We start from the raw sequence: 13,069 nt of genomic DNA on the forward strand, positions 1-13,069 counted from the left end.
TCTTTCCAATGGTGTTCTTTTGGTTTCTTAGAGTTTCCAGGACTCTTCAAAGAGGAAGAAAGAAAAAGAAAGAGAAGAAAAGAAAAGAAGAGAAAAGAAAAAGAAAGGAAATAGGACAAGTATAAAACTGCATTTACTTGCTCACTGGAAGCCAATGGAACTTTAGAGACATAAATGTAATAATCTTCCTTACTCTCTAGTACTCGATAAATATTACTAATGGATGAATGAATTTTATTAAAAAAACCATTAAGGTAGGTTTGGAAAACCACTGATGATCTTTAAAAATTATTTCTATTTTTGTTTCTGATTTCTTAAACCCTAAATATTCTCTAGTAAGTAGAAAAAGGAGGTAATGCTTATCTAGTGTCCATTGTGTGCTGGGCATCAGGCTAACTGCTTTCACATGTAACTTCACTTAAGCATCATAACAGCACAATCAGGTAGGTGCTATCACTACCTTCAGTTTATAGGAAACAATGGCTTGGTATAGTTCACTGACTTGTCCAAGGTCACAAAATTAGGAAGTAGCTGAGCCAAGACTGGGCCAGACTGGGGCTTCCCAGTTCTAAATTCTGGGGCTTCCCAGTTCTAAATTCAGGCTCTTCCCAGGACACCCCATTGCCCTGAAAAATTAGTGATGGAGACAGTTTTGAAATGCCCTATCACACCCTGGGTGTATGTGGCATTTAAAAATCTCTTACTGCTTGTTCTTTTCAGTTCCTGGCACAGGGACAGTTATTTGTATAGCACAATTGTTATTATTGTGCAGCCTCACATATTCTTTCTGCCCTGGGCAAACATGAACAATAATGGGCGATATTTATGCAACGGACAGCTTGGAAGCATGAGCTCCAGATTATCATTACAATTGTAGTTTAATTTTTTTTTCCTGTAGCTTAGCACCATTTATATGGAAGGGCCTTTCTCAAAGTCTCATGCAAATAAACTGGTTCTTTGTGTATTCAGAGAGCTCCTCAGTTTTTTTTTTTTCCCATAGTTTCAATCAAGCATCCTGTATTTCTAAATGCTGACATCACAGATACGCAGTGTTCGTGAAGAGTTGATATAACAGTCACCTCTAAAGTTGGAATATAAAGAAATAAAAGTAGCTCTGGTGTCCCGGAAGGGTCGGTTGGGGAGAAGGAGTGGGATAGAAAGATGGAAAGATAGGCTGATGACAAAGTTGTTCAGGATCTAAGTTCTCCTCTTCAGGGTCAGGGCTATTATAAATCCAGGGCCTCATCTTCAGCTTTGCATGGTCAAAAGCACCATTTTATCAAGTCTTCTTGGAGGTGATCGATGTCTACAGGACACCAGCAACATGCCCTAGTAAAAGGCACTTTTAAGTCAGAAGACTTATGTATAATTTCTAGCTTTGTCACTATGAATCTGGACAAATTCCTCTTCTGTAAAATAAAATTAATAATAATCCCCATAGGGTTGTTGTGAGGATTAAATGAAATAATGTACAGGAAAGCAACATTTGTTGGTTGTCAGTACGCAGATTTAAGTCATCAGACACAACTTTATTACCTAAGGAACATCTACCTTTCCTATAACAGGGATACATGTGTCAGCTGTTCAAGGCACTCCTTTCTTAGGGCCAATGTAACTGCAAAACTCTCTTACTAATTGGAGAGTTGTCTGAGGGGGTAGAGTTAAATGGTGATCTTGAAGAATGGTATTCTTATAGCTACCACTAATTAGGCATCTATCCCAGTCAAGGCTCTTTGATAGGACATTTATGCATGATTTGTAGTCCTTATATCATCCCCATAAGGTAGGCATTATTATCTCCAATGGACACATGAGGAATATGAGGCTTAGAGATCAAGAGACATTAAGTTGCCCTAGAAAAAACAGGCAAGTCTTTTTTGTCTGCTCCATGAAACTCATTCTTGTTACAATGAATTAGATCACAAGTATCTTCCATTAGTTACATTTTACTCTCCTAAAATAGATTTGGGATATGACCCAGTGCTCTGATGAGATCTGGGACAGGCATTTGCAAACTGTCACTGGTGTGTCATTTAAAAAGAAATCCAGTCCTAGAAGTTCTAGGCCTTTTTAGGAGTTTGGACCATCACTCCTATCATCCATTACATGTCGTTTTAAATTTAAACCAGAACCAATGAGTGGAAAAGGAAGCCAGTACTAATTATTGATGATCTGGAAAGGGGTCTGGGGCAAATCCCATGTAATGATTTTTAACTTGTCTTCCCTTGCTGAGGGCTCTGATTATCATTATTATTATTTTAATCAAGACCCAAACCTGCTTTAAGTGGCCTTTACTGAAACAAGTTATCTACAAAATATTTGTTCCTTGGTTTTCTTATCTGTGAAATAGGGATAAAATAAGGATGCAAATAATAACTACACATGACATTATGCGTTTAATTCATTTCAACAAACCTTTTTCATGTACCTATTTGATTCCAGGAATTGTGCTAGATGCTGTATGTGAAAACATATATAAACTGTGAAAAGCAATTCTGAAAAAATATGGTGTATCGTTTTTGATTTACTATAAATCACATAGTGATTATAACGGTAATAATTCCTTATGTTTCCTCTATATTTTCCACACTGATCTGCTCATTTTTTTTTTTTTTTTTAGATTTTATTTATTTATTTGACAGAGAGAGACACAGCGAGAGAGGGAACACAAGCAGGGGGAGTGGGAGAGGGAGAAGCAGGCTTCCACCAGAGCAGGGAGCCTGATGCAGGGCTTGATCCCAGGACTCTGGGATCATGACCTGAGCCGAAGGCAGACTCTTGACTGAGTCACCCAGGCGCCCCTGATCCGCTCATTTTTTTAAAGATCTATTTATTTATTTTAGAGAGAGAGCGCGAATGAACAGGAGCGGGAGGGGCAGAGGAAGAGTCTTGAGCAGACTCCGTGCTGAGTGTGGAGCCCAATGCAGGGCTCGATCTCATGACCCTGAGATCACAACCTGGGCTAAAACCAAGAGCAGGACATTTACCTGAGTGTGCTACCCAGGCGCCCCTGATCTGCTCATTTTTATATATGAGAAGCTGAGGCTCAAACAGGTTAAATGGTTTGTCTGAGGCCACACACCAAATGATTCCCTATTCTCCTTACTAGCTACATACTGCATTTCTGGAAAACTTTATACACCAGGGATTCCACTCTATTCACCCAAGAGTAATATCTTCTTCTACTTCATATTGTTTGGAGGAACCTCTTTGAATAGCAAGTGAATTTGTATTTCCCATAGTAACTTTTTCCATGGCTTTCAGATTTCTTAACCTACATCTACATCTACAACTATCTCCATCTTTAGGTATTTTCATATATGTTATCTCATCCATCCTCACAACCCTAAGTTTGTACAGCTAGTAAATGGTAGAGCCAGAATTGTAACCTGGATGTTTCTGGTGTCTAAGCCCTGGTTATTCCACTATGCTATACTGCTTTGGTTATTAGCTGTATAACTGGGAAAAGCAATTAACCCCTATAATCTTTTTCCCCCCTATAATCTTCATTTATTGCATCTATAAAGTGGGGTTATACCTTTTAGAGTTGTGAAGCTCAAATGTGATAATGTAAAACAGAAAAGTCGAATTACTAAAAATTACTACTCTACCTGGTAGAGTAATTTAAAACAGTATCTCCTCTCCTCCCTTGAGTTAAAAAGAATAACAGCAGAAAGAGACCCATGGAGACTGTTGAATAAGTGGTTGTTCACCAGACCGGCATGGCTGGCTTTTTGTGGCTGGACCTTGTAAAAAGGGGTCTGAGCAGAGTCAGGAGTTTCTGGGGGCACTTCTGGGATGGTTTGTCCATTTTGGCAAAGGTCTAAAAATTAGGTGAGGCTTACTCTATCATGAGCCTTGTTCAGTTGGCCATCCTGGTATATTCAATGGGGACTGCAGGGCACCTGGGTGGCTCATTGGTTAAGCGTCTGCCTTTGGCTCAGGTCATGATCCCAGGGTCCTGGGATTGAGCCCTGCATCAGGCTCCCTGCTCAGCAGGAAGCCTGCTTCTCCCTCTCCCACTCCCTCTGCTTGTGTTCCCTCTCTTGCTGTCTCTCTCTCTGTTAAATAAATAAAATCTTTAAAAAAATAAATAAATGGGGACTGCTATGATAATGGTGACAAGGTCATGGGCCTGATTAAAGTTGTGGTTTGTTGGTGTGGGAAGCCACCATGACTGAGAAAGGAAGACCAATTCTGGGCAAAAACATTTATTGAGGCCTACACTGTGGTAGCTAACCTGTGAGTGGGATGTAGTAATGAGTCAGTCCCCTGTCCTCAAGGATTTTACAGTGTGGTGGGGTAGAGAAAAGCCTTTAATTAACTCTTAAAAACAAGGCAGAGTATAATAAGGATCATATCAGAATAACTAAAGGGTGGGGTGGGAGTTCCTAGAAGGCTTCTTGAAGTAGGTGGCATATAAGCTAAGTTTTTAAAGATCAGGGTTTCTAGTAACTTGTTTATTCCAACTGAAGATGACAGTATGAGATAGTGTAGGATGTATTATGTTTAACACAAGCAGTAACTGAGGCTTTTTATTGAGTACCTGCTATATGCTAGGGTCTGAGGATATAGAAATACATCAGAAACTGTCCTTGCCATTGAGAACTCTCAGTCTAGAGGGGTAGACAGATGTAAAGAGTCATTAGAGTGATAATGACTTCATAGGGTAGAGAAGAAATGTCAAAAAGAAGAGTGTGTAACTCTGACTTGGGGAGGTCAGGAGTTGCTTTGCAAAGGGGAAAATACTTAAGTGTGTCTTCAGAAACTAGGAGAAGTTTGCCAGGTTGACTATGGGAGGAGTTAGGAGTGCTGCAGGCACCTGAGCAGGTCCCAGTGCTCTTTTATTAAACAACGTAAGTGTGGCAGGCAGCAAGAAGGCAAGGACGTTATTTATCGTCCCTCCCGCTTGGATTTTGGCTCTTGGAAGGAATGACTTAAAAGTCTTCTTTTTCAATATCATACCCTAATAGCAGATGGTTGCATGAGAGGTTTTGGAGTGAGACCTGGATTCTAACCTGGCTCCCTAATCAGCTGTATGATCTTAGGTAAAATACTTATTTGTGTTTTGGTTTCTTCATTTATACAACTTATTTGTGTCTTAGTTCCTTCCATTCATACATTTGAAAAATTAAGTGTCTAGCACAGAATCTAGCATATTTTAATAAAGTACTGTTATTTCTATCATGATCTCATTTAATTTTCACAAGGAACCTTTCTACCCTTCTTTGGGTAGAATTGCCCCCATTTTTCAGAAGCAGAAGCTTAGAGTAGGTAGGTGACCTGCTTAAAGTTCACGGCACAATCTGTAGTGGTCTCCTCCGCCTACGCAGCCCGTCCGCCTTACTTTTATGTCCGCGCCGGGTTTTCGCAGGCGGCCCGGGGGATGGGGTAGGCTCCTGTCCGGCAGCGCTAAATCCGGATCCAGGATTTGGGTGCCGCCGCGCTGGCGCCGGGCGGGCGGGGCCAGGCGGGGCGGGGTGGGGCGGGCGAGAGGAGGGAAGTTGTCGAAGTTAGGGGAGACGCCCGCCCGCCTGCCCGGGCCTCGCCTCTGACCGCTCTCTCCGCCTCCTCCCCGCCCCGAGCCCCAGTCCGCCCGTCCTTCCTTCCCCTCCCGTGCATGATGGAAACACCATGGCTGCGGCGGCCCAGCTCTCCCTGACACAGGTAACGCCGCCTGCCCGTCCGGCTCGGTGGGCCGGTGTCCCCGGCCCGGCCCCCTCCCCCACCGTCCTGTAGTTCACCGACCCGGGCAGTTTCCCTCGCCGCGGGCGGGGTGGCCGATGGTGAGAGCGAGAGCGTGTGTGTGTGTGTGTGTGTGTGTGTGTGTGTGTGTGTGTGAGACTGTGTGACTGAGGGAGGGCGCCATCCCGAGCCCGCAGCTCCGTCGCAGCAGCCGTGACCCCGCCCCACGCCCCCCCTCCCCCGCGCCCTGTCCCGTGGCCCCTTCGTTCCACTGCTGAGTGGACCGTGCCCCCTGCCCTGTTCAGCCGTCGCCTGGCGCCTCTCGCTCCTCGCAGCTTTCACCCAGCGAGTAAGTTTCCTCCTTCCAGGCCAGAAGTACTCCAGGTGAGCTCCTGTTGAGCTCGCACGGATCAACCTCACCCCCAAGTCAGCCCTCGCCCCTCACGAGGCTGGCTCTTTGGGCTATGCAGAGCGCTTCTCTTAGTTAAAAGTCACCTTCCCGACCCAGACGCCCAAGGCTCCCTTTAAGATAGCCTTTCCTGTCTAAACCGGCCTTTTCCCCCTGGAGTCCCGCGAAAGCCTTCCCTTCCCTAGCAGTTTCCGATTGTCAGCCCCTCTTCCAAATATGTCTTACACTCCCCAAGCACTTACCCTGCTAGCCTCCTCCTGAATTCAGCCTCTTCCCCTCCTGATCAGGTTTCCTTCTGGGTTAGACCCCTAATTCCGTCTCTTTCTGCTTCCACTCTTACTGGGTGGGGGCTTTCTCTTAATCGCTGCCCACACGGATAACAGGGAAAACATCCTTCAACAGGTGTGATGGCTCCTCCAGTCTTGGCGCTGGGAGGACTGTGGAGATCACTGATTGTGGGGGAACCTGTTCTCAGGGTCTTTCCTCTTGCCTTTCTGTTTCCTTCAGAGCCCAGTCCTTGTGCTTCCCGGAATACCTTGTGCTTCAACATCATTCACTCTGGGAGCCTCGTTCCTCCCTCTCTGTAAAGAAAGCCAGTTGTAATCCTCTCATGATGTTCAGGATGATGAGGACTTGGACCTGTCAGTCCCTTCCTGCTCCTCTGACCAAAACTCACCCCAACCATAAACTTCTCAGCTTGTTCTCTCCAAAGCTGGTGACCATATACTTCCCCCTAGGGGCCCACCACAGCCTTCCTTCCTGCCTTACATATCTCCCTGCCACCTTGTAGTCTCCTTGGCCTAGATTTGTCGGTGCTTATACATTTGGGCCATAGAATTTTCTGTGTTGGAGCAAAAGGCTTTGGGATATTTCACCTAGCCCTCTGGAATAGAGAAACTGAGTGAGAAATGTTCTTTTGAGAAACCTGGAGTCACATAAACAGGTGCCTCAGGTGAAATAACTAACTTCAGTTTGCAGGAATTCTGTTTCATAAGTGAAGTTTGTTTGTTTCCCAGTTTTCTTGATGTTACTTATCATATTTTGACAAGCAGATAACAGGGGAAGAATCCTTGGAATGTAGTGGTTTAGTTTTGGTGGTGAATCTCTTTGGAAGGGTTCTCCTGAGATTTAAATTTGTGGAGTGGCAACATTGACTTTTGGGTGTTCACTTTTTATGAGTCTAGTTAGTGACTTGCATTATACAAGATCCTGTTGGCAGGCTCTTGCTCTCTGGCTGTGTTGGCCAATTCAGGCAGGAGTTTTACCCTCTTGAAGTTTTTGTTCTTGAAGTTTCTGTAGATTTGTTTCTTAGTTGTTTGCATACTTGATTCTCTCCCTGGGTAATGTTTTTAGTTTCTGTTTACTATCATTCATCTCTGGAGATTTTCTTTAGGCTCTGTCAGTTTTACAGTTAAATAATTTAAATATGTTCTTGTGGTTATGTATTTAAATACTAACATGTACACAGAGTAAATACTGAATCAGGAGTATTATCCTTAAGAGTTTCACATATGAGAGAACATACATTGATGGTTCATTTATACTGATAATTCAAATTAAGTCAATTTAGAATATTTTGATTTTAAGACATTAAGAGGCAATAAGATATATGTTAAGGGACAGAAAAAGAACCTCTTTAAGTGTTAATATACCCTAATGTGCCTTCTTGCTATTTTAAAACTTTTCTAATTTGTATTGTTTTAATTTTTTAACTGCTTGAAGCAAATAAACTAAGGTAACAATGCAACCTGATTTCACATTCATTATTGATCTATTTGTGTCATGCCCCACCGTCCATCCCCAAATATACACACTTAGGCATACTCAAGTGAGAAATCCTCCAGGGCAGGGACATCTTTTAATTCATCTCTCTTCCTCAGTGCCCATCTGGAAGAAAGTGATTAAAAACTGTCTTATGAATGACTGAAAATTTTAAAGGGCTCTGTGACAGTTAAAAGATTAAACAGATGCTGGAGTTAGTTTCTGCCTCTGGTCATGAGATAATAATGGGTTTGGAGTAGGTTCTTTCATTCAACAAATATTGGTTAAGTACATGTTATGTGCTAGGCACTATGCTGGGATTGTCTTTATAGTTTTTGCCTTTATCAGTTAAGCAAAACTGACAGTTTGGGGGGAAAATATTTTAATTTACTCCTTCCTTCCTCTTTCCCTGCATACCAACCAACCCACCAGCTCCCAGCCACCAAAATAAATTATTTAAATTATCATATTCTAGCTACTAGAGAGGATAGAATACTAGAGTAATGAAATTGAGTTCCAGTCCTAGATCTGCCAAGAGCTAACTCTGGCATTGAGTTAGATAGATCTCCAAAGCCTGAGTTTTCTTAATTTTAATATTCATTCAAAAAATATTTGTTGAGCATTCACTGTGTGCTAGGAATTATGTGCTAGGGACTGAGGATATAATAGGAACAAAATAAATAATTCTTGGAGACAAAACATGGAACTTACATTCTAGTGGGAGAGCTTGAATTAGCTGATCTAAGGCCCTTTCCAACTGACATTCTTTTTTATAGATCATATTCTATGATTTGTAGCTCTAGTAGGACTTTCCCAGGGTACTTTAGTGCTGTGTAGCCTTAGTGTTTTCTTTCTTTCTTTTTTTTTTTTTAAGATTTTATTTATTTATTTGAGAGAGAGAGAGAGCATGAGAGGGGGGAGGGTCCGAGGGAGAAGCAGACTCCCCGCTGAGCAGGGAGCCCGATACAGGACTCGATCCCGGGACCCCAGGATCATGACCTGAGCCGAAGGCAGTCGCTTAACCAACTGAGCCACTCAGGCGCCCTCTTTCTTTCTTTTTAAAAAAAATTTTAAGTAGGTTCCATGCCCATCGTGGAGCCCAGTGCGGAGCTTGAACTAACCCTGAGATCGAGACCCGCTGAGATCAACAGTTGGATGCTTACCAACTGAGCCACCCAGGTTCCCCTAGCCTTAGTGTTTTCTAATTTCAGTTGTCTTCACTAGACATTCTATTTTCTTCTAATCAATGAGAAGTAAAACTTGAATGAGAAAGTTCTTGTGATTTTTGCTTGTGGTGATAGATTATAAAAAAGATATTAATACTTTCTCTCTTTAAGCTTTTCCAGTTGCCCATTTCCTCTTCAAGCCTGTATTCTTTTTTTTTTTTTTTTTTGACAGAGAGAGACACAGAGCAGGAACACAAGCATGGGGAGCGGGAGAGGGAGAAGCAGGCTTCCCGCGGAGCAGGGAGCCCCGTGCGGGGCTTGATCCCAGGACCCTGGGATCATGACCTGAGCCGAAGGCAGATGCTTAACGACTGAGCCACCCAGGCACCCCTCAAGCCTGTATTCTTAATAATAATACTGCTATCAGCCTTTCTTACTATACGTAAGGAATGTTTACTATATACACAAGGGTGTTACAATATGCAAGGAATTTTACTTCATTTAATTTAAGAATGAGGGAAGTAATTTACATGAGCTAATAAGTAGTAGATCTGAGATTTGAACCAAGGTCTGTAGGATTTCAAAAGCTGTATATTTCACACTCTTTCTCTGTGTACAAGATGCTTGGCATGTCCAGTGCTCCCTTGTATTTTTGATGCTCTTTTTTTGGTAAATGCCCTATTTTCCTAATTAGATAGTAAACTTCTTGAGGATGGAAGCCAGGTCTTTTGACTCTGAATCTCCAGTGTCTTTTATGATACGTTGACAGTACAATTGTGGGTATACAAGTGGTGTTCTTGGTGATGATAAAAGGTTTATTTTATTGAAATATGGCGTGAGTATTTTAAATGATCTTCCAGCAGTTCAGCTTTATGCTGAGGTTTTCTTGTTTAATTTAGCAAGGATTCTTTTTTAATAATAAAAAAGCCCTTAGAATGGGACTTAATTGAAAAAAATCTTAGTATATGGTCTAAACCAATAAGTGCTATAGGTATATTTTCCTTTTAATGCTTTTTTTTTTTTAATTGCAAGAGTGATATAACTGTATTACAGAAACTTTGGAAATTGGAGGAAAAAATCTCTCATAATTTTACAGTTTGTGGTGTTTATTTTCAATTTCATTAAATAAAAAATACATGATGTGTTAATAAATGTGTCATCTTAGTGGACTGGTTTAGCAATTATGACAGTAAATATCAGGACACAATATGAAAATTACATGTTCTCAGAAGCAGAAAGAGAGTATTTATTTAACATGATGTATTATTTGAGTTCCTAATATGGGAAGGGCACAATAATGATATTTTCTTTTGTGCTTGCAGTTACAGTCCAGTGTACTCAGGAAATCCATACTTCTTTGAGTGATATCCAGCCGTTCTCACAAATGGCTTGGAATGTTCAGCATTTGGGAGGAGTTGTCATAGTTAAAATTAATTAGGAACAGTTGGGTTTGTTCAATACAGAGTCTCCCAGGAGTAACCTAAGAGTGTATTCCTTTGTTTTCACTCTGTTTGCAGACAGAATGATAATGGACTAAAATATAGTAGAAAAAGATTGAGTATCTTTATTTAGTAACGAATCATAGTGCTAATCTCCTCTCTCACTAATGGTCTGATTTAAGGACTCTATCTAAGGTGTTTTACTTGCTCTTCAAGGAATTAAACAGACTTACACACTTCTTTGTTTTGTGAGTTTTGCACTTAATAATATTGGAACTGCGGAAACTAGAAACAGGAAAATGGGTTGAGTGAGAGAGAGAATGAAAGAAAAAGAAAGAGAAAGAGAAATACCTAGTTACTTGGAGAATTGGTAGAACTAAATGAAAAGTTAATGCAGGCAGAGTTCATTAGGTAATCCCATACACTGGAATTTCATGTTGAAGTGGTTAAACTCTCATCAACAAGATAAAATATTATGCCTTCATTAAAAATTATGTTTATTAGAAAAAAAAGCAAAAAAACAAAACAGCAAAATTATGTTTATTAGGAGCTTCTGATAATATGAAGAATGTTGTAATTTGAATGCTGTATTACAGCAAAGTGGAGACATCTTATTTAGAAGAATGATCTAACCCAGTTAAGCATGCACAGAAAAAAAGACTGAAAGAAAAAAACACCAAGATTTTATAATAGCATGGTTGTAGGTTTTATTTACCTTCTTTTCAACAGTGAGCACATATTTCTTCTGGAATCTGCTGATTTAGCATTTCTGCGTGACAACTTTTTTTTGAATGTTTACTGCTAAATTGAAATGAATGACTATATATAAAGTGAAAATCTATTCTAAGATTGCATTTACACTCGCATTTCATCTTAAACATTCCCACCTTTGCATTTAGAGAAATTGGTCAGAAGAATGATAATAACTATTTTTTTTTAAGGTTTTTTTATTTATTTGACAGAGAGACAGCGAGAGAGGGAACACAAGAAGGGGAGTGGGAGAGGGAGAAGCAGGCTTCCCGCTGAGCAGGGAGCCCGATGCGGGGCTCGATCCCAGGACCCTGGGACCATGACCTGAGCCAAAGGCAGACGCTTAACCGACTGAGCCACCCAGGCGCCCCAATAATAACTATTGTTATAATTGGTGTGGAGAATCATCAGAGGACTAATTTATAAATTTGTGTGCTGCTATATAATTTACAAAGCATTTTATTCTCTCATTTGATTTTCACAATAACTAACAAGCTAGGCTATTATTATCATTTCAAATTGGAGAATACTAAGGCTCAGAATTTGTGACTTAAGTTTTACAGTCAGTAAATAAAAACATAAACCTGTGTTAAAAAAAATTCAAACAATACCAGTGAAAGTCTTCTTCCTGCTCTGGGCTCTGAGTCTCCTTCCTAGAGGCAGTCATTCTTGCCACTTTGTTCTATGTATTTCCAGCAATAATCTGTGATGTATATGTAAATATGCATGTTTTTTTTTAAGATTTTATTTATTTATTTTTATTTGAGAGAGAGAGAATGAGAGATAGAGAGCATGAGAGGGAAGAGGGTCAGAGGGAGAAGCCGACTCCCTGCTAAGCAGGGAGCCCAATGTGGGACTCGATCCCGGGACTCCAGGATCATGACCTGAGCTGAAGGCAGTCACTTAACCAACTGAGCCACCCAGGTGCCCTAAATAAGCATGATTTTTTCTTTTGAGTAAGCTGCGTATTGTTTCATGGCTTATTATTATTTATTTATTTATTTTTAGCTTAATCTGGGAGGTTGTTCTCCACCAGCACGTATGGATCTCCCTCATTATTTTCAAAACTTTAGGATCTTTCCTTATATGAATAAACTGTAATTTATTTAACTAGCCACCTAATGGACATTTATGTTGCTTCCAATTGTTTGCTATTACTAACAGTGCTGCAGTGAGCATTCTTTTACATACCTTTGTGCACAGGTTTGAGTAGGTACTTTAGTTTTTGGAAGGTATAATTGTTGGGCCAAAAGGATATTTGGATACATATTGCTAATTTGCATTTGCAAAGGTTGTACCAGCAACTCAGACCCAGTTTGAGTGTGCTTTTCCTCCTCCATAGCTTCATCAATACAGTATATTAGCAAACTTTTGTTCTTTGCCAACTTGATATAGAAAAATGATGTTAAAAGTTGGCCTTATGCACTGTATTTCCTATCACATAAATGTGAATTTTTTAATATTTTGTACAAAAGTAAGGTAGAAGTGAGATATAAGAAACTTAACTTTGGGATATAAATAATGCTTTCATGAATTGAAAGTGCAATTAAAAATTAAAGGTTGGAGCTCTTTTAAAAACTTGTTTTTTATCTGGTACATATATACAAAGAAAAGTAAGCCTCACTTCTTCCCCCTTTAGATTGGGGATTTTGTAATGGGAATTTAACGGTACCAGGAATCTCTCATCCAGAATAATCAAGCTGCTTATATATTGTTATGTCTCAATAAAAGTAAAAATTTGGCCAAGAACAATGGGGCAAGACCATACTTTTTTTGGGGAAACCTTCTATATTATAATACTTTGGATTTTTTAGATCATGGTTTTTCAACTTTGGCACTATTGACATTTTGGGCCAGGT

At 40.6% G+C, this 13,069-nt stretch overlaps 1 protein-coding gene across 3 annotated transcripts in view; it reads left to right on the forward strand.

The window, feature by feature from the left end:
* Positions 1–5,489: 5,489 nt before the first annotated feature.
* The window catches only part of EPS15 (epidermal growth factor receptor pathway substrate 15), a 139,659-nt gene continuing 132,079 nt past the window's right edge, over positions 5,490–13,069 (forward strand). For all 3 annotated transcript variants that reach the window (XR_012379485.1, XM_025871587.2, XM_025871588.2), the window contains exon 1: positions 5,490–5,667. Coding sequence is in view for 2 of the 3 variants with exons in the window: in XM_025871587.2 (XP_025727372.1) it covers positions 5,635–5,667 (33 nt within the window). In the remaining variant the exon portion in view is untranslated. The remainder of the gene's footprint in view (positions 5,668–13,069) is intronic.

Source organism: Callorhinus ursinus, unplaced genomic scaffold (genome assembly GCF_003265705.2).
Source record: "Callorhinus ursinus isolate GAN/ISIS: 27379988/994484 unplaced genomic scaffold, GSC_fseal_2.0 scaffold9, whole genome shotgun sequence".
Lineage (NCBI taxonomy): Eukaryota > Metazoa > Chordata > Mammalia > Carnivora > Otariidae > Callorhinus > Callorhinus ursinus.